Source organism: Clarias gariepinus, chromosome 6 (assembly GCF_024256425.1).
Source record: "Clarias gariepinus isolate MV-2021 ecotype Netherlands chromosome 6, CGAR_prim_01v2, whole genome shotgun sequence".
Lineage (NCBI taxonomy): Eukaryota > Metazoa > Chordata > Actinopteri > Siluriformes > Clariidae > Clarias > Clarias gariepinus.
Genome location: NC_071105.1, coordinates 17,082,961 through 17,108,371, shown reverse-complemented (window position 1 = coordinate 17,108,371; position 25,411 = coordinate 17,082,961). Strand labels below are relative to the sequence as shown.

The 25,411-nt window shown below is 35.1% G+C and overlaps 1 protein-coding gene across 2 annotated transcripts; it reads left to right on the top strand.

The window, feature by feature from the left end:
• The first annotated feature begins 95 nt into the window (after nt 1-95).
• On the top strand, nt 96-24,498 carry slc6a22.1 (solute carrier family 6 member 22, tandem duplicate 1). 2 transcript variants are annotated; one of them, XM_053498490.1, is made up of 15 exons: nt 96-349; nt 5,396-5,595; nt 8,591-8,725; nt 10,148-10,288; nt 12,275-12,362; nt 12,451-12,583; nt 12,705-12,839; nt 13,136-13,239; nt 13,326-13,450; nt 13,558-13,670; nt 14,804-14,941; nt 15,217-15,319; nt 17,028-17,128; nt 17,931-18,101; nt 20,329-24,498. In XM_053498490.1, exons 2-15 carry the CDS (start codon nt 5,400-5,402, stop codon nt 20,368-20,370), a joined length of 1,725 nt encoding a protein of 574 aa, XP_053354465.1. In that variant the 5' UTR covers nt 96-349; nt 5,396-5,399; the 3' UTR covers nt 20,371-24,498. The 2 variants fall into 2 exon arrangements, with proteins under 2 accessions (XP_053354465.1, XP_053354464.1); XM_053498489.1 differs by lacking the exon at nt 96-349 and having other exon boundaries at nt 3,420-5,595.
• Nucleotides 24,499-25,411: the final 913 nt, after the last annotated feature.

Here is a 25,411-nt window from a genome sequence, read left to right as displayed (position 1 = left end):
CTGCATTTGGACACCACTTTTCTCATAATATTTAAGCATTCCTATAAAACTGTTGAACTGGAACGGTTTAATACCATTTAATAACTTGTTTTTGTTTTTTTGATGGCGAGCCGACAGCCTGTGTCTAAGCCCCGCCTCTCAGCCAAGCGCAAATATATATATTCAAATAGACACACGTGTTATGTCGCTCTTACAGACTTGATTGACTATGGGCTAAAACATCTCCAGGATAGAGGCGAGAAAAAGAAACAGGCAGTTGATACGATTATACCAAGGGAACCTCGGTGCTGTTTCTTTTAAGCTGTTTCAACAGTGGCTTCCTAAACTTCTGAGCGACAACCTCCATCAGGTAGCACTATTCTTCCGCTTTCTCTTGTTGTTAATTACTTGTTCGTATCGCTGTAAGTACAGTATGTAGCATAAATTTGGAGGCATTTATTTTTCCGCACCGCGTCACGTAAGGAAGTGAATTATAGCCTATTGTATGAGCGAGTGTCTCCGTGCCCATAAAATGTAGGCTAAAGGGCACGGGGAGGGCAGAGTTACTCATTGTGTTTCTTCCTGGGTTTTACAGTGCCTCTGTCAATCCTAAACTGACATTAGATTACACATTATCTAAAGCTGTGTTAATAAGAGTCACGTAGATATATTCCAGGTCAATCATATGATAAGCGCTTTCCTCTAACTAAGGGGAAAAGTTTAGTGAAGCTTTTGTGAATTACATGTTGTTCATGAGGTTGGTAGAATTCCATTCTTGAACGAACTGTGTACCGACATGCCAATGTGTCACATAAGATAACAATTAAGCTATATAATTATCATAATGCCATTTAAACGTTCTGGCAGCTAGTTTAGTTCTGTCTGACTACAGAACAGTGCTTAATGGTGATATAACAGGTGACAATAGAAATGCGTCATTAAAACGGTTATTTGCCTTTTCATAAATCTATTAACCACTAGTCGTCTAAAAAAAATTATTTTACTACAAGATGTGTTATTAAGAGCTGTATTTTAATATAAGTTTTATGTTATTAGAAGCTGTGTTGTTATTATAGCTTATACCAAAGCCCTGTTGCATTCTCAGCCATTGATGGTTAAGGGTAAACAACTTTTGTGGTTTCTGTGTGTCATGATTTCTTCTTCTTTTTTTTTCCTTCTTTTTTTTATCTTATTACCTACGTAGGGTGCTGAAGGCTGCTTAGAAAAATCCTGTTTACAGCTATTATAACAAGTTATAATATGTCTGGAGGACATTATTATACTACAATACTCAGCTAAGAGAAATGTCACCACGTAAATTTAAATAAGCAAATATGTATGAGCCTTCCATTCGATAAATACTGCAGTGATTAATATGTTTCTGTTGGCAAGAAGCCGATGCAGTGAGTAGCTTCTCAGATCTGTTTTACTTATAGTCTTAGGCACATACAAAAAGGCCATAAGTAAACATGTGATTAAAAAGATTTTTACATGAAATAAACTTCTTAAAAAAAACATCAAACATAAAGAGCACCAAGGAGTAATAAAATAAACAGTCAATAGTTTGTGTGAAAACTCTTAGATCTATGCAGTTTTATAGGTAAAATAGCTTTTAGCTGTTACTGAAAGTGCTGGAGAAATATATATCACTATATATCACTATGTATCATATGTACTGTATACAGTAACACCTCTGATTGCAAGTAACGTGGTTTGCGAGTGTTCTGCAAGACGAGAAAAGATTTTTTAAAAATTTGACTTGAAAAACAAACAAACACGCGTGCTGTACACACATGCATACAGACACAAAAATCATTGGACACCGTGCCACAGACACACACACACAGACCCCTCCTACTTTCGGCTTCGCAGACACACACTCTTTCTCTCTGCTCTACACAGAAACACTGCTCTGTCGCGATTATTTTTAAAGGTAAAGTGCAGGTTAGTTTGTTTTATTTTTACTTTACAGCAGTGATTTCGTTGGTGTGTCGCTTAGTTGAGTGTAATTATAGAGATTTCTTGTTTATTTTTTCAATAAAACAGTGTTTCCGTTGTGTGCACAACAGTGTTTCCGTTGTGTGAATCTAAAGTAAGGGGAGCTTACTTTAGATTCACCCACACATACACAGCGCCTGCGCGCACAAAAACATTTATCTGTCGGGATTTATTTTTACTTTTTTTAAAGGTAAAGTGCAGGTTCATTTGTTTTATTTTTTCTTAGTATTTTGTGCTAATTATGTTTATGTATTTTTTTCTTTGGGCTGTGGGATGAATAATTTGAGTTTCCATTTTTTCTTATGGGAAAATTCAATTTGCTTTTTAAGTGTTTTGGAATACGAGCCCGCTCCCTGAACAAATTATGCTCATAATCCAAGATTCCACTGTATAGATATCACAGTATGCATCACCTCACAGTCACTAATGGAGCAAAGGTAAAGATTCAACATACAAGCACCATCTGTGACAGTGCAAATTAAAAATAAGTTGCAAATTTATAAAAAAAAAATAATAATTAAATCACATGTACAGTATATAAGTATTTACAGCCTTTGCCATGACACTCAAAATTGAGCTCAGGTGCATCCTCTTTCTACTGAACATTGTTGAGATGTTTGTACACCTTGATTGGAATCCACCTGTGGTAAATTTAGTTGGACATTATTTTAAAAGGAACACACCTGTATATGTAAGGTCCCACAGTTAACATTGCATGTCAGAGCACAAACCAAGCCATGTCCAAGGAATTATTTGTAGACCTCAGACACAGAATTGTATCGAGGCACTGGGGAACGGTACAGAAAATATTTTGCATTGAAGGTCCAGATGAGCACAGTGGCCTCCAGCATCTGTAAATAGAAGCTAGGAACCAACAGGACTCTTCCTAGAAGCCAATGTGAGCTATTGGGGGAGAAGAGCCTTAGTCAGGAAGATGACCAAAAACCGAATTATGGTCTATGAAAGTGCTTTGTGGAGAGAGAAAAACCTTCAAGAAGAGCAACCATCTCTGCAGCAAATTTAAAGATTTTAAACAAACTTCTTTCACATTGTCATTATGGGGTATTGTTTGTAGAATTTTGAGCAAAATAATGAATTTAATCCATTTTAAAATAAGGCTGTAACATAGCAAAATGTGGAAACAGTGAAGCGTTTTGAACACTTTCACACGGATGCACTGTGTATATATACAGAGTAGCCACCAAGGGGCCCTTGTCTGCAAGCTAGTGTGTGTGTCCATGTGTCTGTGTGTGTTTGCGTGCACGTACTTGGTTGAGCGAGAGTCTCTATTGGTAAACTGGTGTGTGTGTGTGTGTGTGTGTGTGTGTGTGTGTGTGTGTGTGTGTGTGTGTGTGTGTGTGCGCGTGTGTGTGTGTGTGTGTGTGTGAAAGTCATCCTACACTGCAGCCCCCTTTCCCACCTTCCGCCTCTCCTTTCTATGGTCTTAATCACTACAGCCATGATTTTTTTTAAAGGTCAAGTGCAGGTTAATTTGTTAATCTTTTTCTTTAAATTTTGCTTTAATTATTTTTATATGAAAATTTTTGGGTTTAGGAATTGTCAGAGTTTCCATTATTTCTTATGGGTAAAATTCGCTTTTATATCTAAGCACGCTTCTCGAACGAATTATGCAAGGTTTTACTGTATACTGTATATATATACTCTATACACACAAATACACACACACACAACCAGTCAAATGTTTGGACACACCTTCTAGATCCATGCTTTTTCTACATTGTAAAGCAAAGTTGAAGGCATCCAAAATAATCTCCTTTGATTGGTGATTTTTGAGATTGGTAAGTCTAAATGAACCTTTGCAGCAGAGGTTTGTTTTGGTCTTGCTTTCTTGCGATGGTCCTACTTAATTACTTAATGCCATTTATTTCATTGTTTTAAAAAAAATCCTATTGTTCTAGAATGTAGACAATCAATAGATGTGTCTGAACATTTAACTAGTACTACAGTTATTTAAACAATTATCTTGTTTAGGTTGTTGTTACTGTTTTTGTTGCTGTTATGTGTGCAGGAAAATACTTGATTAACCTTTTATTTCTGCATCATATTTCTGGTAAATGATTTTCATTTCTTTGTTGAAAATTTGTTGTGTATGTGAAGTGTTAAAGTATACTAAACCTAATAGCATCAAACTAAGGGATATACTGTTTTCTTTTATGGTCACCAAATTTAAAGGATTGAGTAGGACATGTATTTGTCAACATGTATGATGTCGTACTGAGAGAAGCTTTTTTTATCGAGTGGGTGATTGCAGAGAGGTGTAAAAATATATAAAATAGAAATAAAATAGAAAAATAGTCTGGTGATTATAAATAAGTAAATAGTTATGTTTAATAGAGTTCTCCTGACACTTCTAGTAAGAGATTGACAGTAGAAATGTCCATACTGTAAATTAACTGTTTTGTTTCCCCAGGTGCAGACAACTTACAGTACATGGGAACTTGGTATACAGTATATAAAGTATAAAGTGTTAAAATACTGTGTAAGCTGTAAGTCATGGAAATTGTCTAGACCCACATTTGTCAGCTATTTGTATATATCAGTGGCATAACAGAGATTATTACACATTTTCAAGGTTATTTGAAGTCTATGAGTACAAAGTCTTTTTTTTTTTTTAAACAGAAATCGTTAAGACATAATATACATTTGACCGTGAATTAATTATTTACAAATTGTAGTAAGTGCTAAAGTTCAGAAAATCAGGCATTCATTTGACCTACAAAAGATGTTGAATGAGTTGGACACAGTGACCTCTGTCTATGATTATCTCTGTAATCTATATTATTAAATTATAACAATATAAAAGCAAAGGTTATATTGCTGTGTGTTTTACAGGACTATGACACATTTTATACACCTCAAACTTTTTTTGTCTTCTTTTATTTGTCATCTCTAGCCATGCACTTATGTTAACATGTTTAGATCAGAGTCTAACATAATAGCTGTTACTCCAACACATGCTGCTCAAACAGTGTTTGATTTTCTTTTTCAGCCAATTTGTGTCATTGAACAGAATCCGTACATAAAGCAGCATGTGTTAAAAGTACTTAAATCATAGAAAATAAAATGATCTCATAATGTTTTTTTTTATTTAAAGCTGTAGATAGGGGCTCTGTACAGCTGCTTATAAAGACAAAAACTATTTTGATGCCTTACAGTATTTGTATCACTCACTGAAATCTTTAAACAGCTCTCAAGTTAATATTAACCTTGAGGAGTTTTAGCATTGGGTTTTTTTTTCCCTCAGGTAACTCGACTGATAAAAGGCTTCACTCTTCACCTAAAAAGCATGAAATGATTGCAACCTGATAGAGTTCAGTCACTGGAGCTTTCTTTTTCTAAATTAGTTTGCTTGTGTAGCTGTAACTATGGAGAAATCTAACATTTTACCTTCTTTCAGTGATATGGAGATGAATTATGATCCCGAGCTGCAGGTAAAATTGGCTTGTCCAGAATCAAGAACACCTAATACAAGTGGGAAAACTCAAGACAGAGGACAGTGGTCAAATAAAGTTGAATTTCTCCTGGCTGTCGCTGGGCAAATCATCGGTCTAGGGAATGTGTGGAGGTTCCCATACCTGTGCTACAAAAATGGAGGAGGTAAGGGCAAAAAAATAAACAGTTCTTTTTGTAATATTCTGATCAATGAAAAACAAGAAAGTCGTTCTTTATTATTTCATTTATTATATAAAGTGAATAATACATAGCTGAAATACATCACATAATATTTTTTAAAATTAATAAATGAATTAGTTTTTTTTTTTTTTTTTCAATTTTAACTTTGTTAACAGCTGCACTACTGAACTGCTATTCTCAGCACTTTATTTGATCTACAAATTTGCCTAAAATTACAGTCAGGCTTTTGTTCCTATTACCAGCTGACATTGTTGGGCTCTTGGGCAAAGTTCTCAACTGCTCAGATGTATAATAAATGTAAGTCCCCTCTGGATAAAGGCATCTGCCAAATTGCATAACTTTCAAAGTAAATGTAAATGACATCTGTGGAAACCATCACTGGCAAGACATTAGTGCTGGTGCTACTGGATCTTGTTGCTTCATCAGACACCATAAATCATAAAATAATCTTAGACCAAGAGTATGAAACCCATTTTAGGTAACAGGCTAGATTACACGTAGTCCAGTTTCGGGAAATCTGGCGAATATACAAGTAAATAAATAAAAATAAATAATCAGAATTTTGAAGTGAGTGTCTTTAGTTATAAAAAAAAAAAAGAAAATTACATTGTTTGTTTAAATTCTTTTGGAAAGAGAGATTTTAACACAGACTTAAAATTTAGTAGGCTAAATCACACATCATCCTTTAGGTCCAACTCTTTAAAGTAATATCTCAACATCTTAAAGTAACTAGGGAATTATCAACTAACAGCCTTCAAATCTGATGTCACACACATTTTTTTGTTGTTGTTGTTGTTTTTTACAGATTTGGTAACCTGTAAATTTTTACTTGCCAGCCAACTCCCATACCATACAACAGCTTATTTTAAGTTAACCACATAGTTCTGAAATGCTGCTTATACTTCATCATCACATGACAGTAATGATTGACTAATGTCACTGTGGTTGACAGAGTTGAACACATAGCCAAATTTCCTCCCTGGGCTTATGTCCACACATTTCTGTAGTGATGTCACTATTTAAACTCATGATCTCCTGATGATGTGAAGGTTTTGTGTTTTATTTTCTTAAACATTAAAAACCTTTCTTTTTTATTTTCTTTTTTGTTCATTAAACTTGACAGTTTCTGCCAATACATTCTCCCTTTTCAGTTATTTATATCAGTCCGTGCCTTTTATTGGCATTTTACCAGATTTAGCTGGTGCAGTACATAGTGAAATGAAACAAGGTGCTACATAAAATAACATATAACTATACAAGTCTACACTTAACCAAAATTCACTACAACAGAGGACTACCTACAGTAAAGTGCATGTGTGCTAACAGTGCAAGACAGTACAATCACTACGAAAACAAAACAATGGGACACAGATAACAACCAGCCAACCAGTACACAGTTCAAAAGTGAATAAGTGCAAGAAGATATTGCAATATAATGCGGGCAGCTATGTCACATAAAATGAAATGTAAACATTGACATAGTATACATGTCTTTTTTGCAACAATAGTGCAGGTGATCCCTACTAGTTCAAGGTAGAAATGTGCACAGATTATTAAAGTGTGTGTGTGCACGTCTGTTGGTATCAATTCAGTCCCTGGATATTAAGACTTCTGGTGGCATGTGAGAAGAAACTGTTACACAGTCTGCTTGCTAGCACACAAATGCTTTGGTATCTTTTTCCAGATTGCAGAAAGGTGAAAAGTGTATGTGAGGGGAGTGTGGTAGTGGCTTTGTGGATGCAGAGTGGTATGAATGTCTGTTTTGGAGGGGAGAGAGACCCAGATGGTCTTCTCAGCTGTCCTGACTATGTCTCGATGTCTACTGTATGTCCCAACCCAGGCAGTTTTCATCCTACTTAGAAAGCAGAGTCACTACCAAGGCTTTTTGGCTATGGCACTGGTGTTGAGGACATAAACTTCAAGGAATTTAGTGCTCTTAATGATCTCCTCATAGGAAGTGTTGCTGTTCAGCAGAGAGTGGTTCTCTGTGCTTTTCTGAAGTCAATATCCACCCCTTTTGTTTTATTCGTGTTCAAAGGCAGCTTTTTGTTTCTGCACCAGTCCGTTAATCGCTGCACCTCCTCTCTGTATCATGACCTGTTCTAATGAGAGCCACCGTGGTTGTGTACTTTATGATGTGATTGGAGCCAGCAGAGTCAGTAGAATGAACAACAGTGAACTAAGCACATGGCTCTCGGGGCCCCAGTGCTAAGTGTGGTGGTGTTGAAGATGCTGTTTCCAAACCAGACTGTCTGTGGTCTCCCAGTCAGGATGTTTAGGATTCAGTTGCAGAGGGAGGTGTTCAGACCAAGTAGAGATGTTCAGACCAAGTATAGGGGTTGAGGAGGTGTTGAGGTGTCTTATGAGGACCCTCTCGAAGCACTTCATAATCGTGGCTGTAAGTGAGACTGGATAGTGTCTTTGAGGCAAGACACAGAAGACTTCTTTGGTACAGAGACGGTAGTGATGGTAGTCACTGGCCCTGAAGCATCTTGTCAAATGACAATGTTCAAAGAGATTTTGCCTATATCAATGAGAGCATCCCCAAGCTGTCTGCACATCCTCTGAGCACTGCGCAAAATGTAGTCTGGTCCAGCAGCCTTCCGTGGGTTGACGCTGTGTAGTTTTTTTTCTTAAATTGGCTGTGGTGAGATATAGTACTTGGTCTTTGGGAGGGAGGGATGGTCTTCCTCACTAACTCCGTTTTGAGGTTCAAACCGCACTTTGAAGATGTTTAGAGCATCTTGAAGGGAGGTATCACTGTCACAGACGAGGGAAGTTGGCATGTAATTGGTGATGCCCTGCCACATATACCATTATATATAAATTGTACATCATATTTAAAATAATAAGTTTTTATCTTTCTTTTAGTTATGTTAAGTACTGTTAAATGCCTTTTTGTATGAAATGTGCTTCATGAATAAGCTTGCCTTCATAAAATTGTCACTTTATTTTTCAGGAGTGTTTTTCATTCCCTATTTGACTTTCCTGTTTGCCTGTGGCATTCCACTGTTTCTCATGGAGATATCATTGGGTCAGTACACTAGTCAGGGTTGCATTACTTGCTGGAGGAAAATCTGCCCTTTGTTCGAAGGTAAGCACCTATGTGTTTTTAATGGCCCTTAAAAGTTTTTGCCTAAAATGTACTTTTGATTGTTCAGTACTTCAGATTTTGAGGATTGGGCATTCAGATAATGGATTAATTGCCATTTACATTAAGGCCCTAAATAAAGGAAAACTGTAGATGCTGAACAAATTTTTTAAAGGGTTTGGTGTAGTTATTATGGTATAGCAGTGGTCAAAGACAGCATTGTTTGCATTATATTGTAAATTTAGTAGATAGATTTTTATTTATCAAAGACGTCGTGTGTATGAGTATCTTTTACATGTATACCTTTTTTTTTAGAAGTGGACTTGAAAACTAAACTATTTTTAGAAGGTATTAAGTTAATTGACTACTCTCTCACATTGGCTGCTTAACTGAATCCTTATTCCTCAACAAACAATTCATAAATATCTACAGTAAATAAAATTTATTGCCAATTTTAGCAACTACCTTTAACAAATAGATCAGCAAATCTTATCTGCCAAGGACCGGGTTTTCAGGTTTTCATTCAGACTATGGTATGCAGGAGTGACACTTGACTGTTCTCACTAGTCTTTGTCTTCAGTTAACGAGCAGATGTGGCTTTGATTTTGTTAGAATGATAGCCTGCAGCTATGCTGTAGATAAGAGTAAAGGTTCTTTGTATAAGTGCATAGTATAGTTGCACAGTTACTCAATGTAAGGTTATTGCTGTGCACAGTGTATCATCACTTCTGTAATCAGTTTATCAGGACCAACATAGAACCACCAGCGTGCAGATATTTGGGGTGAGGACTATTCCTAGCGCAGCAGTGTTACTGAACTGCTAATCATTGGTTGTGGCACTGGAATAAGTGCATGAAGCACAGCATTATGCTCATGTTGTTGTACTTGCTCTTTGTCACTCCTTGGAAACAGTCCAACCAAAAGATATCCATCTACTAGTAGACAAAGGGCAAGAGGACATTTAACACACTGCACATGGAAACTCTAGTAGCAATAAAGTTAGTAGCTACAAAGAGGCAGAGGAAATAGAGTGAGTATAAATCCCAACAACACTTCTGCACGTGTCAGTGCCTTACTGACGATAGTCTGCCAACGAAATTATATAAGGTCACTTGTCCTTTGATTGAGCAGGGCAAATTGTGAATAACAATGAAAACTGGTATGTGAAAATGGTATATGAACATATAACTGTCTACAATGTATATGGTATTTGGTTTATTATCAGCAAGTTTGTAAAATTATGCATTTAAATATTTAAACTTTACAAAGGTATATTTGATTTGTCTATTGTAAAGAACAAGGAGTTAATAGATATATATATTTTATGGATTGTTGTATTTTTGACCCTGTAAATTTTCAATGACATGCCCTTATGTGGTGTGATTGGATAAATGTCAAACAATTAATTTTTTTTTCTTTTTGTAGGATTAGGCTATGGAAGTCAGGTCGTCGTGTTGTACTCCAGCATCTACTATGTGATCATTTTGGCCTGGGCATTCTTCTATCTTTTTTCTTCCTTTAGTCTTGAGGTCCCATGGTCTACCTGCAGCAATACCTGGAATACTGGTATTTTTTTATATTAACATACACCACTAATGATTTTCAAACAGTAACTGATAAAAAATTACTGTAAGATAGATTAGGAGTTGTTTGTATAAAACAGGATGTGGAAAGGATACTAGGCATGGATATTATGATATTTCAATGTTTTACAATATATCCAACATTGTTAGCTGACTGCCAACTTGTAAACATGCATTTTATATAGTGTATTCCAAAAGTCTGCATACAAACTAAATCAAAACAAATAAATAGTTATTATCATTTATGTAAGCAGGCACCCTGTACCACACATTTTTTTTCATGATATAGCCTAATAAATGCCTTTGTATCATATATTTAAAGAGTTTTATTTGCTGTTTAGTCGCAGACATGACCAAAGAGGTCACTAAAAGATTAATTTCAATTCTGTGTGTTTATTTTAGATGTTAGGGCATGTTATGCGTATTATACTGATAGTTTATGCTTTAATTACAGTAGTACAAAATAAGCTCTTACATACAGGGGTTGGACGCCTGGTTTTAGACCACAATAATTAATTAATATGATGTAGGGCCCCCTTTTGCGGCCAACACAGCATCAGTTCGTCCTGGGACAGATACAAGTCCTGCACAGTGGCCAGAGGGATTTTGAGCCATTCTTCTTGCAGAATAGTGGCCAGGTCACTACGTGATGCTGGTGGAGGAAAATATTTCCTGACTTGATTTCCTCCAAAACATCCCGAAATGGCTCAATAATATTTAGATCTGGTGGCTCTGCAGGGAATGGGAGATGTTCAACTTCACTTTCATATTTATCAAACCACTCTCTCACCAGTCTTGCTGTGTGTATTGGTGCATTATCATCCTGATCCACAGCATCGCTTTTAGGACACAATGTTTGAACCATTGGGTGCACATGGTCCTCCAGAATGGTTCGGTAGTCCTTGGCAGTGACACGCCTATTTAGCACAAGTATTGGGCCTAGGGAATGCCATGATTTTGCAGCCCAAACCATCACTGATTCAACCCCATGCTTTACTCTGGGTGGTACGCTTCTTTGGGGCTTCTCCACACCGTAACGCTCCCGGATGTGTGAAAGAAAGTAAAGGTGGACTCATCAGAGAACAATACATGTTTTACATTCTCCACAGTCAAAGATGTTCACTGCTAGCACAATTCCGGCCATGTACATTGACCCTGTGAAGCTCCCGACGAACAGTTTTGGTGTAAATAGGAGAGCTGAGGTGCACATTTAATTCTGCAACGAGTTGGACAGCTGTGGTTTTATGTTTTTTGGATACAGTACAATCCGGGTTAGCACCTGGACATCCCTTTCAGACAGCTTGCTCTTGCATCCATATTTACTCCTGTTGGATGTGGTTCATCCTTCTTGGTGGTATGCTGACATTACCATGGATAGTTTGGCTCTTGATACATCAAAAATACTTGCTATCTTGGTCACAGATGCGTGTCAGTGAGAAACGCACCAACAATTTGTCCTCTTTTGAACTCTGATATGTCACCCATAATGTTGTGTGAATTGCAGTATTTTTAGCAAAACTGTGCTATTACTCTGCTAATTAAACCTTCACACTCTTACTGGTGTGCAATCAATGAGGATTGGCCACCAGGCAGGGCAAATTTAGCCATGAAACCTCCAACACTAAATTGGCCAGTGTTTCAGTTTCATTGTTCAACCCTGTATAAATTAATGTTTTTTGGAATCTGATTATTATTGTAAAATAAATGTTTTTCAATAAATTTATTTTGGAAAACTATTAAGTTGAAATTATTATTCCACACATTTAGATAATGTGTCTAATATTTAAACATTCAGATCATTTTTGAGGGCACTTTATATTAATAAGAATTTATATTGTCACATTTCTAATTTATTTCCAGTAATAAGATTATTGCTTCTTACATTTCATTGCATAGTTTTAGAACACGTGCTTGAGCTGTGTTAGAATCCTGGTCTTAAATATTTTGCTGTGTATTCTCTCTTCAACAGAAACATGCACAGAGTTTGACAAAATGAATAATTTGCTCAACTCAAGTATACCAGAAAATGCAACTTCACCTGTTAAAGAGTTCTGGGAGTGAGTTGTTTTTAAACCTTGCTTAAAATACATCTACTGTAAACATTTTTCTGAATGTAACAGCTTAAGTATTGTTTGTGTTTTTCAGGAGGAGAGTGCTAAATCTCACAAGCAGTATGGATGATCTGGGCAATGTGAGATGGGAGCTGGCTCTGTGTCTCCTTTTAGCTTGGATCATCTGCTACTTCTGTGTGTGGAAGGGAGTGAAGTCTACAGGCAAGGTGAGAGCTTCTTCACACATATTTATGAACTTCAAATGTTCATTATGACTTATATTGTGACATAATATTGTGGCATGGTCTTTGACTTAGTTTGACTGAGCAACCTCTCTTACTTTCTCAGGTGGTCTATTTTACTGCTACCTTTCCTTATGTAATATTGGCAGTTCTTCTGGTGCGTGGACTCACGTTGCCTGGTGCTGTCAGTGGCATAATTTTTTACCTCTACCCAGATTTTACACGTCTTGCAGACCCCCAGGTATTTAATGACACTTGCTAATAATTGCAATCATTGGTAATTCCTAATAATAGTAAAAACATCTAGTGTATTTTATGTCTAAATTTCTTCTTTTACTATAATTACAGTTGCATTGAAAAGAGAATTGTTGTTCTTATCTCACTTGTTTTGTAGAGAACTGGTGAATAAGAAGGTTATGGAATGCTACATTATATTAACCCTTAATAAACTCTTAACGTCTTTGAGAGTTTGCAGATGTTGCTTTCTCAGATGGTCAGTGGGTACTAAAGCCTCTTTATTTCTTTCACGGCATGTAGGTGTGGATGGATGCTGGAACACAAATTCTTTACTCCTACGCTCTCTGCATCGGGTGCCTCACTGCCCTGGGAAGCTACAATAAGTACGATAATAACTGCTACAAGTGAGTAAACTAATCTTGTAGAAAAATATTGCGTATATGTCTGTATGTATGAGTAACATCTAATATGTGTGTATGGATCCTTGCAGGGACTGTATTTATTTGTGCCTGTTGAATAGTGGAACCAGTTTTGTGGCTGGTTTTGCCATCTTCTCAGTGCTGGGCTTTATGGCTTATGAGCAGAACACTGACATCTCAACAGTGGCAGAGTCAGGTGACTGGAGATCTAACTTATCTGCTAATTCCAACCAGTACACATATCCAGGAAATGTAATGTTGAGAAAAGTGTCATCCCTAAAACAAATTGTTTTGCTTTTGTAGGTCCAGGCTTGGCCTTTATTGCATACCCCAGGGCAGTTGCTATGATGCCCGTGCCACAACTATGGGCCTTTTGTTTTTTCCTCATGATTATTCTGTTAGGACTTGACAGTGAGGTGAGTACAAAAAAGCAATTAAAAGCATCCCTATGAACATTTTATCATGTGTCATTTCAGTGACTCATGAATGTTTTAGGTCAGGCCACCCCCATATTCATCCTGATCTAATTGATTCCTAGTTATGTTAATAATGTATAATAATTATTTGAATATTATTTGAATACCATAGTAATGTTGAGGAGATGAAACATTATAGCAAATAGATAAATGTGTGCACAGGTTCTAAAACATTACTATTAAAAAAAGAAAACAGATGTAAATATTTATACCATCCTCAAAATATTTTCATTAAGTTTAATTATACAAAAATAATGTAGCACTATTTATATATACACGCACACAAACAGTGTATTAACAGAATACTAACTGACTAAAAACAGGAGCCATGTAGTACAGATAATGTATAAGAACAGTGGGGAAACCTGGGCCATGCAGAAACAGAAACAACATTTTATAAGTTGTGAAATAGAAAAGTGCACAAAAGTGGATTAATCACTAAGGGGGCAAATTTGCCATAAACATGTGAATGTTTAGATTGTATTCAAAATATTTGCAGTGAGTTTAATCATACATAATTTTTTTTATGAATAAAATCAAATGTACTGATAGCATTATAAGCACAGAGAATATTTTGAGGAGCCATTTAGCACATAGAATGTATAAGGGCAGTGGGGAAATGTGGGCCTTGAAGACAGCAGTTATAAAAGAAAAGCAATTATAAGAAAAATAAGCAAAATATTTTATTTATGGTTGCTGGACCGCTGGTCCTGAGGGCAAATTCCCCAGCTAGCTGAGCATATATGTGTGTTAATGCAAGAGGTGTGCTTCGCATCTCTTTGCAAAGTTTGCTGAAGTTGGGTTCATATCCTAACAGCAAGCTCTGTAATTATTACTACAGTATTTTTTTAATACTTATTTCATTTTATTATAATAATACCAAAATATAATAATAATAATAATTAGATTTCATTACAAATTTTATTTTAAATATGTAATCTAATTTTCCACCATTGCAATGCTTTGCTTTATGCCCCCCCTAGAGGCAGTCCTTGGGGTTTGCACTTACAGTACGTTGGGAAACCTGTGTTTAATCACATAAGCACTTTTGTTCTTTCCAACTTTCCTTGCAGTTTGTGTGTTTGGAGGCGCTGATAACTGCTGTAACAGACATGTACCCTTCATTCTTTCTCTATGGTCATCGCCGGAAAGGATTTCTGCTCATTATTTGTATTGGGTGTTTCCTATGTGGCCTAGTTATGGTGACAGAGGTGATTATGCTTTACTGCAAGTCATCTTGAAATTCTTTTTTTTTTTTTACATAGATATAGGTTTTTTTATAACACTGTTACTATTGTATTTTTACAGCAATGCAAAAGCACATTGTAGTGGCATAAGGTTTACATGAAAGTGAATTATAGCTTTTTTTTTTTTAGCCAGAAACTTTTATAAAACACATCCACATGTGTCTAATAGTCATAAGTACTTATTATAAATATATTCTTTGTCCCTTTTGCACTTTCTGACAAATTGTTTAATCCTCCAGGGCGGATTATATATTTTCCAGTTGTTTGATTACTATTGCTGCAGTGGGATGACACTTCTGTTATTCGCTATTCTGCAGTCAGTGTGTATAGGGTGGGTGTATGGTGAGTACATAATGCTTTTTCAGTTTTGAGTTAGGAATCCTTATAAAAGAACTATTGTATAGTGACTAAGGCTTCCCTGCTATGTACAGTGACTGCTGAGTTTGATCTAAACTAAAGCATCTAACAGATATTTTGGATAAACATAAACTGTGGCTTTATTCGTATGTGTTTATTTGATCTTTGCTGATATTATGATGCCAAAGCTTTTTGTCACCAAAACAAAGCGAGACAGAAACAGATGTCAGAAATATAGTAGTTATTCTCTTAATATAAAACATAAATGTTAATACTAGTGTACAATAGTATTATTAGTCTAATACATATCAGCAGCTTTTTTTATTGAAACAACTTCCATAAACAGAGTAAAAACCTCTTTGACACTTTTTATCTTAAGGGTCAATTACCACACCGCTATACCCATTCCAACAAACTTCAAAGGTCTGGGAGGATAGAAACTGGTCTAGTTGACAAACAGCATTCCATCGTACACCAGGGTCTTTCTCAAACTGTCACACATAATAGGAAATACAAAGGATGTTGCAGTGAATACCAAACCACTAAAAGCCTACCTTGTCAATCGCCTTTGTTTATTCAGGAATGCAGTGTTCTTTAGATATTCATGAAATGCAAGGTCTGTCGTAAAACACTTTCAAGTGTGGTACTGTATAATTGACAAAGCATTTTCTGCCCCGACATTCTTTTTTTTTTAAGCTGTTTGTTTCAGTTAATTTTACACACTACATCCTAAATTCTGGTTTTGCATGTCATACCATTTTGTAGTAGATCTGTGCCATAAGAAGCTTTTACATCACAATGAGCTTTTAATGGAGTTTAATACTGAAATTTGTCGAACATGATCACTACAAATTCTGTCTTTTTTTTGATTACATAGTTTTGCAACGGTCTTTTACCAATAATTGTGCTTTAACCATTTTCACCATTAGCGATCAGAAAACAAATTGATTTATGAGTGTAAAATCGTCACCGTATTTTACTAGCAACAAAATGACATACTGTATTATATTTAGATAAATTGCCTGTAATTTATCTAAGAATATTTTACAGGCTACTTACTGTACTTCACAAGACCATGTCTAAACACATTTTTAGCCTAACATTACAGAATTCTGTTAACAGTTAGTTATAACTATTCTTTTAGTCATTTGTTTAACCATGGTTTTCACTCTTTGGCATTTCAGCATGGTAAAAAATGTTTTTGCACGCTCTGTGGGTTCTCCTTCTAAAAACTTGACTAATGAACCAAATCCATTAAAAAAGCATTAAAATTAGGGACTGTTGATATAAATCATGGACCCCTAGGAGTACTCAGATTCCACTTTTTTAACCAGAGGCCTATAGTAGGGTATACGGTGGGGCAAAAAAGTAGTTAGTCAGTCACCAGTTGTGCAAGTTCTCCCACTAATAAAGGTGAGAGAGGCCAAAAATACCAGCAACAGTGTGTGAAAACCTTGTGAAGACTTACATAAAACGTTTGACCTCTGTCATTGCCAACAAAGGGTATATAACAAAGTATTGAGCTGAAATTATTATTTTCCATAAATTTGCAAATAAATTCATTAAAAATCCTACAATGTGATTTTATAGAATTTTTTTTCTTATTTTGTCTCTTATAGTACCCCACTGTATATAGTCTGTTTATGTTTGCTGTAGTTTTTGAGGTTTGAAAATGCTCTTTATTTTTTCACAGGGGGCGATCGTCTTTATGATAATATTGAGAACATGATAGGCTACAAGCCCTTGTTTTTAATAAAGTATTGTTGGAAGTACCTCACACCTCTCTTCTGTGGAGTAAGTATCAGAACATGGGTTTTTACATCTGCTCCTGCTCAGTAGATTCAGACATTAGTAAACTATATGATCTGCTAGTTTTACTAAGTGCAAATAAATATACAATAATTGCTATGAATTGAAGTAGAACTGATATGAACTACTACTACTATTTCTTCTCAGTAATAATTGTATGCAGTATGAAGTTACATATGCAGTCTTTCACATTTTGGATTGTTCTTTGGATTCTTCTCAAATGTTTTAAGAAGATCCCTACAAAAACGAATGTAAAAGGATTATAAAGGCATTATTATAAAAAGAAGGAAATACATTAAGCAAATATACTGATAGCACTATAAGCACAGATGAGCCATTGAGCGCATAAAATGTATAAGGGGAAACTTGGGCCATGATACAGATAAAGATGTAGTTATAAGAAAAAATCTGAATATTTTAATTTGTAAAATAGAAATGTAGACAAAAGTGGATTAGTCGCTGGTCCAGAGGGCAAATTCCCCAGAGAGCTGAGCATGTTTGTATGTGTGTGTGTGTGTGTGTGTTAGTTACTGCAGGAGGTGTGCCTGCATCTCACCACAAAGTTTGCTGATGTTGGGTGCATATGCTAACAATTGGCTCTGTAATTATTATGTTACAGTACACTGACATTTTATAATATTTATGTTTATTAAATTTAAATTTTTATTTACATGTAAGATTATTTAAATTTCTGTCATTACACTGTTGCAAAAAAGGTTCCAACCTTTTGGGACCCCTTAATAATTTATTGAACCTTTTCCATTTTTTCCCCATATTTTTTCTTTAGGGTACATTTGTCTTCTCTCTGATCAAATTCACTCCTCTGAAGTTTAACAATGTTATTGAATACCCCTGGTGGGGCTATGCCCTTGGCTGGTGGTTCACACTCTCTTCAACTCTGTTGGTTCCTCTATGGATGATCTATGTGCTGCTCACTTCTAGTGGCTCACTAAGACAAGTATGTACAGACAGATTGCTTCATGATTTACCTGTGACGGTGTTTTTTTTTTATTTCCAGAAACTTATATATATTATATAACTTATATACCCCAGACTTTGGAGTTAAAAATTCCTCTCTTTCTTTTTTTGTTTTAAACAACCTGTTTCATTTTCCGTAGCCTTTAAATGCAAATTACCTGCTGCTCTCGGCACCACATTTTGCCTAGCCAATCAGAATGCAGAAAACATGACCTCAGTAAAATGGGTGGGGAATAACCCTTATTTTTTTCTCCAGCTGGAAAAACATGTGGTCTCAATGGCAACAAATCTATGGTGTATGAATATAAGAGTGTTAATTTGTGATGACATCCTCAATAGGGGTGTAACGGTATACAAAAGTCATTGTTCGGTACATACCTTGAATTTGAAGTCCTGATTTAGGAGAAGGAAAAGCCCTGGGCAGTGGCAAAAAGGCAAGACCATGGAGAGGCTGTTTAAATCATTCGCCTCTTTTTTTTTTTTTTCTTTTTTCCTAATAGTATACATCATACCTGGCAGAACATCTGCAAAGCATGTTCAAGCTAATTTTTCTACACACACTGTAAAAAAAAAAAAAAAAAACTTTACTGATTTTACTTAAAAATATAGTGCAACATTTAAATTATTTTAAAGTATACTCTTATTATTTTAAAGTACAGTTTACTTTAACAGTTTAAGTAATAATTATTATTTAAAAAAAACTGTCAATACCAAAAAAAAATTAATTTCACTTTACTTTTATTTTTCTTCAGCTACAGTAGTAAAACTAAGCTGCTTTCTTAGTATTTTAAGATGAATATGAATACTTATTTAAGTCAATACAACCATTACCACTATTACTTCTACTACTATGATTGTGACTACTACTGCGACGGTGTTCAACTATAGCAGGTGGTTTTAGCTAGCTTTATATAAAATTAATTTTAAAACACTAAGCATGTGCTGTAACAGTTTTTAGTCTGCCCCAATCATTTTATTTAAATAAACGCATTTAAACAGCATGAGAAAACCATAACTATTGTACCCTTCCACATATACAGTTTACAGTATGTCACACATATTGTTTGACATCTCTACTGAATAATTTTGCATCACTTTCATTGCCATATTAACTTCATGTAAATCTTTAAGATAAAAACAATAACAAAACAAACTTTGCATTACTGTATATGATTAGCTACAGGAAACTAAATGAAATATTATGGCACTGTATGCTGTCCAACTGTTGCAACAACAATTTGGGTTCCTAAATGTATATCTATTTTTCTATACAGTACTCCCACAGCAATATACAGTAAGAAAAATATATAGGTTAAAGTCATTTAATAGTAGCCAACGTTGCTTTGATGACAGCTTTGCATACCTTTGTCATTCCATTAACCAGCTTTTTGAGGTCACCTGGACTGATTTTCCAGCAAGTACTTGAAAATACACTGCTGATCCTTTCAATTTTCATTTGTAAAAAGAGGTTTACAGATAATTCTCTTTACCTCATGGCCTTATTTTCACTTTGACATACACTGCCTTTCCTAATTATACCCAATGAATTTCATTCTTCACTTGAGAAGTATCTCAAGGTTGATCAATCAATTACACCTGTTTTTACTTTGTCAATGTGGAGTATTGAAGAAAATGCTGCCAGTATCATTCAACAGCTGTCATCAAGGCAAACAGTAGCTACTTTAAAAAAGCATAGAAAATAGTAAAAATTAAGAAAAACTCGGAGTAGATGCATCCAAACTTTTGACCAGTACTGTACTGGCCAAATTTTATGAAGGGGGTTTTCATCACCAGGGAATGAATTCTTTTTGATTTAGCCACACCATCTCTCTGATGGGTTTGTTGAGAGTTACCAGCAACAGATTCCAAATGCAAATGACACACTAGACCTTTTATAAGTTTATTTATATGTGAATAAATATTGAATAACACATAACTGCCCATGAGGCAGCTGACCAGCCACTTGTAGAATTTCTCTAGGTCCTATTTTTTGAGAACCTACAAGGGAAACTACTGTCACTGTATTTCAACACCTTTACCATGATTTATCTCTAAATATTCTTAAATCAAAGCTGAAAATTCTTACTTTCTGGATTTAATTTCAAATCCAATATACTGTAAGAGACAGTAATTTTGTCTATGTATATATTATCCTGCCTCTGTATATATGTTTTTTTTGACCTACTATAATATTTGACTTTTCTTAGAGACTGCGTGTTCTTTGCACCCCAGCAAGTGACCTTAGGTAAACACTATGCAACTGTGGAAGCAATGAAGGACTTCTTTCCTTATCACAACAGCAAGGACATCCCTGAAGCACAAAGGGTGATAGTTAAGTCAACCATGCATGTTTAAAAATGCACTTTTATATTGGCCTTTGGCCTCTTCTCAAATGGACATGCTGTGAAGTTGGTGTATATATGCACAATTTAATAGTTTTAACTATCAGTCTGTAAAAAAGACACATGAATTTGTGTAAACAAATCACTGCTTGTAAATGTGTAGAGTACAAGAGAGAGGTAAGAGTGTGCACTTTATAAGAAGGATATCTTCAGGTATTCTTTAAGGACAATATCATTATAAACATATGTGCGGTTTACGGTCTTAAATAATTGTATAAGAAAAGTGTTTATCATAAAAACGTTTAGGCTTTTTTTTCGCACCAGTTATTATAAAATTAATGACTAGGCTATTACATTAGTACAGTAATACAGTAGAAAAACGTGCCTTTCAGACTTGGCCTTCGGTGCAGCTAAACTAGTATTGTAATTTTATTCGAGATTCTTTGGTCAAAGTTTTTGCTGAACAAGGGCTTAGAAATATGCACTCACTAGGTACATTTACTGCCAGACTTTTCCAGTGCTGTTTACTTATGTTCTTTCAGAAAGAAGAGAGCAATAACCTAATCATTTAGGTGCTTATTGGCTTTAATAAATCCAATATTCCTTCTTTTATGCAGAAACAGTTCATCTTCAAGACCCACAACAGCCTCAAAAATTTAATAAAGTATTTTATCATTAATGGATTAACTGTAATATCCAAATAATCCCACCGAGATGCCCAATAAACTGGATGTTTCTGGTAAAGATGTTGTGGCATGCCAGTTTACTGAAAAAATAATTTTGCCCCAGTTAATCCATTAATGATAAAATACTAAAATCTGATAGTCTACTAATAGTTACAGTAATTAATCTTAATGCATGTCTTCATTATTAAATTTTTATATTAGGAGCTGTTTAAATTTTACCTCACTCCCTGTGGCCTAAAGACACAGAACATAGATTGTAAAAAGGTTTGTAGGAATGGGGATGTAATTAATACAATAATTAATAATTAGCATAACAAGAAGGCCTTTTCATCACTGCTGTAATCATTCCAAAGCCATCTTATTCAATACATAGCATTTGTTGCTACTTGTTAGTATATGAATACTGCTATGTGAACACATTACAATAAGGTTTCTTAGTTTTGACTTACGATTTTTTGTTTGTGAATTGTCTTGGGATGCATTTACTAAAACAATTAATAATAATGAATACTCAACAGAATATCAAAGAATGTGTTTGATTGAGCATGTGAATGTGTGTATGCATGTAAAGAACTTAGTAAGGTTACTTGTTATTATAATTTAGAACATTCTTTTATAAAATTAATGAATAGTCTGCTTAGCATTGTGATATGCTGAGTGATGTAATTTCAATATATAATTCAACAGTTTAAATTTAAAAAGGATTATATTCACAGATAATTTGTTGTAGTGACAAGTACTCTACACATTTTCAAATAGCTATTTGCGATTACAAATGAAAGTTTCTATAACAAAATCATGCTCTGTAACAGTTTAGACCTCATTAATCACCTACTAGGTGGCACGGTGACATAGTGGTTAGCACTGTGGCCTCACACCTCCAGAGACGATGAATTGATTCATGCCTCTGGTCTGTGTGCGTGGAGTTTGCATGTTCTCCCCATGCTTGGTAGGGTTCCTGCGGGTTCTCTGTTTTTCTCCGGCAGTCCAAGGACATGCAGATTAGGTTTATTGTCTGAATTATCTGTAGTGTGTGTGTGTGTGTATGCGTGCCATGCAGATTAGGTCAATTGTTTTAATTGTCCGTAGTGTGTGTATGTACAGTATGTGTGTGTGCGTGCCCTGCGATGGATTAGCAGTCTGTCCAGGGTGTACTCCATGCCCTAAGACTCCTGGGATAAAACCCGTGTGCAGGATAAAGCGGTACAGACAATGAGTGAGTGACTAAGTGAGCAAGTAATCATCCACTCAGTGACAGAAAAGCATGTAGCAATATTATTGAGAATTAATGTGCTCTGTCTGGCTTATCTGGTGATTGGTTTTCTACTCCATTTGTTCAAAGAATCTGTCTGATCTCATTGCAAAAAAACAGAACATCTCCAGTAATAAATTAAACATTCCAGGCAGATTACGCACTGATTTCACAAAAAAAATTCCAGCCATGTTTGGCGTTCTTGGTGCATGCTAATCTTTATGTAGAATGTGTTTTCTCACCTAAAGACTCCAATTCACAGGTTTTGGTAGTTATTATTAAATTGTTTCCCCTTCTTACATTTTGGGTCATGGTTGGAAAACGTTGACTGTTTATCTAATGTGTATAAAAGCACAGCTTTTCTTTTTTTATTAAATGAAGTCAATGAAATGAGTGTGACCAATTTTATTAGTGTAATAATTTTAAATTACTAATAATACAATGTATTGCTATGCAAACATTCAAATGGTACTTAATGGGAACTTAAAGCATTGTACAATTAGCATCTACCGTGTAAACTAAAGGTCCCATATTGTAAAATATGAATCATCAGATGTATAAACTTGGTATACATGGGCTGGATGTAATTTAGGACATCAGTGTAATTTCACAAAATAACATCAAATTATTTTGAAACTATAGTTTGCACTACACAAAGAGGCAAGAATAGAAATCAGGGGCCCATTTAGATGAAATGACACACTAAGAATTTTCTGTATTGGATAGTGTTGAATATTGACAAGTAAACTGGTGTATTGCTTTTATTATAAAACTACGAGCACTGCAGATCAGCCGCTAGAGTTTCTGGGTCCCTTGAAAACCTAATATACTGACCCACTCCCTTTTATAGCATCCCTGCAACACTGTAATTGATATTAATGATAAACAAATATCAGGAATTCATTATAATTGACTGGGTATTTCTAAAATCCTAAAAGAGCAAAATATGCCTCTCTTCATCATTAGTTTTCCATCTTACTTTTGCTTGCCTCTCTGGAATACGGATTGGTGGCTGGGCTTGGTTTTTGGTTGTATTGTGTGATTGATTGGAGATGCTAAAATTGCACAGCAAATTGAGAATTGTACCAGTAGTCTCAGTTGCCAGTCCATCTCTGTGAGATAACTCAAGGACAGTAATTACAATTATTCAATGCAACCCTCAACAGTTTCTAATAGTATTAGGTTGAAAGAGTGTAAGTTGTAAATGTTGTTGCTGATTAAAAAATATTTATACTACCGCTCAAAAGTTTAAGATCACTTTCTAACTCCATGTTCGCATTGCAATAATCTCCTTTGAACAGTTAATGTTGAAAGTATCTGCTACTCATGATCTGTAAAATAATCATAATGGCTCTAATGCTCGGCTTAAGGTGCTGTTAATTAGTGATTTGTAAGGCTGGTAACTCTAAATGAAATTCTCCTCTGCAGCTAAGGTCTTGCCTTCCTGGGAAGGTCTTCATGAGAGCCAGTTTTATCATGGTGCTTGATGAGTTTTGCAAATGCACTTGGCAATACTGTTCTTGCAAGAATTATTCCAGAAAGGCTGACCTCTGTGTCTCAAAATAACAATTGATTGTTGTTGTTGTTGTTAAATAATTACCTAATTCCATGTGTTATTTCATAGTTTTTAAATACCCAGTATTGTTGTAGAATGTAGAAAATAAATCACTAATCAAAAACACAGAATTTTGAAAGTAATCCCAAACTTTTGAGGGGTAGTACATATATTAGTTTATATATTCATATATATTTCATGTAGTTTATATATTTCTTTGTATATGTGGGGAACTACTGTATATGCTTTACTTTTGAAATGTTAAATTTTAGACGTGTCTTGGGAGAAAAATAGATGTTTCAAATATGTTTTTTTTTTTTTTTTTTACTTGTGATGGCCAGTATGTTAAGATGTCCATTTAGTATTTGAAAGTTTTGTGTAATGATAGTTATTAAGCTATTTACTTTACTGTGCTGCAATTTATTATATAGTTTTACATTATAGAGTTTTGTTTTAAATCTAAAATAATGCACTGCACTGTCCTTCATGAAGTGTGATGTATATGATAACACTGTTATGAAATTAAAGATACTTAAGTCCCATCCTATTTGAATTACGACTTTTCATTACGAGTCCAGTACATTGTGATAAGATGGCAGTGCTCAGTGCTCATATAATGGTTTCTTATCAGCCAGAATCCAGTTGTTAATAGTTAAATGTAGATTATTCTGTTTAAGGTTTAATCAGTATTGTGTGAATTTGACAGTAGTGCCTAAACTGTGGAACAAAAAACACTCCAAACAGAAAATTTCTCATGCAAGAATAATATTAACATTGGATATAGTACTCTACAAAGATATCTCCAGCATAGTTGTTTTATTAAAAAGTTGCAAATTAAGTGAAATGGAAAACATTAGATTAAAAATTATTAGGTCAGCAAAGTTTGAAATAAACCACATTTTTGGCTGTGATTCTTCTTTCCTGCTTGAGGGGACTTTCACATGACACACTATTTTTCTTCAGATTGTGGATATACTGCCTTCTGCTGCCTGCATGTTGTGTCCAATCTTTTCCATAAAAGGGCAGGTTTTGTTTTAACTGAGCAGGAGCCCCAAGAGAAAACGTGAAAACCTGTTTTAAACAAGTGGAATCAGGCATGGCTCCTGCTTGGTTGCCATAAAAACCTGTTTGTAAATAAGACTAAACACTCCTGCTCTACTGACTAGGTATTTTTCTCTGTAATGTGGAAATACTGACCTTGACTAATTATTTTGCTCTGACTTGTGGAGATAATGCTCTCTACTAACTGAATATTTTTTTCTCCAGCTTGTTGAGATACAGTAGTGCCCTTTATTGACTTAACAGTGATCTTTCTATTGGACATACTGTAAAATATATTGTATGCCTATGAATGTGGCATAGTAATGCAGTGAATATTGTTGCAACTTCACAGCTCCACGTTTCAAAGTTTGATCTTGAGCTAGAGGTTACTGCCTGTGTGAAGTATCTGTGTGT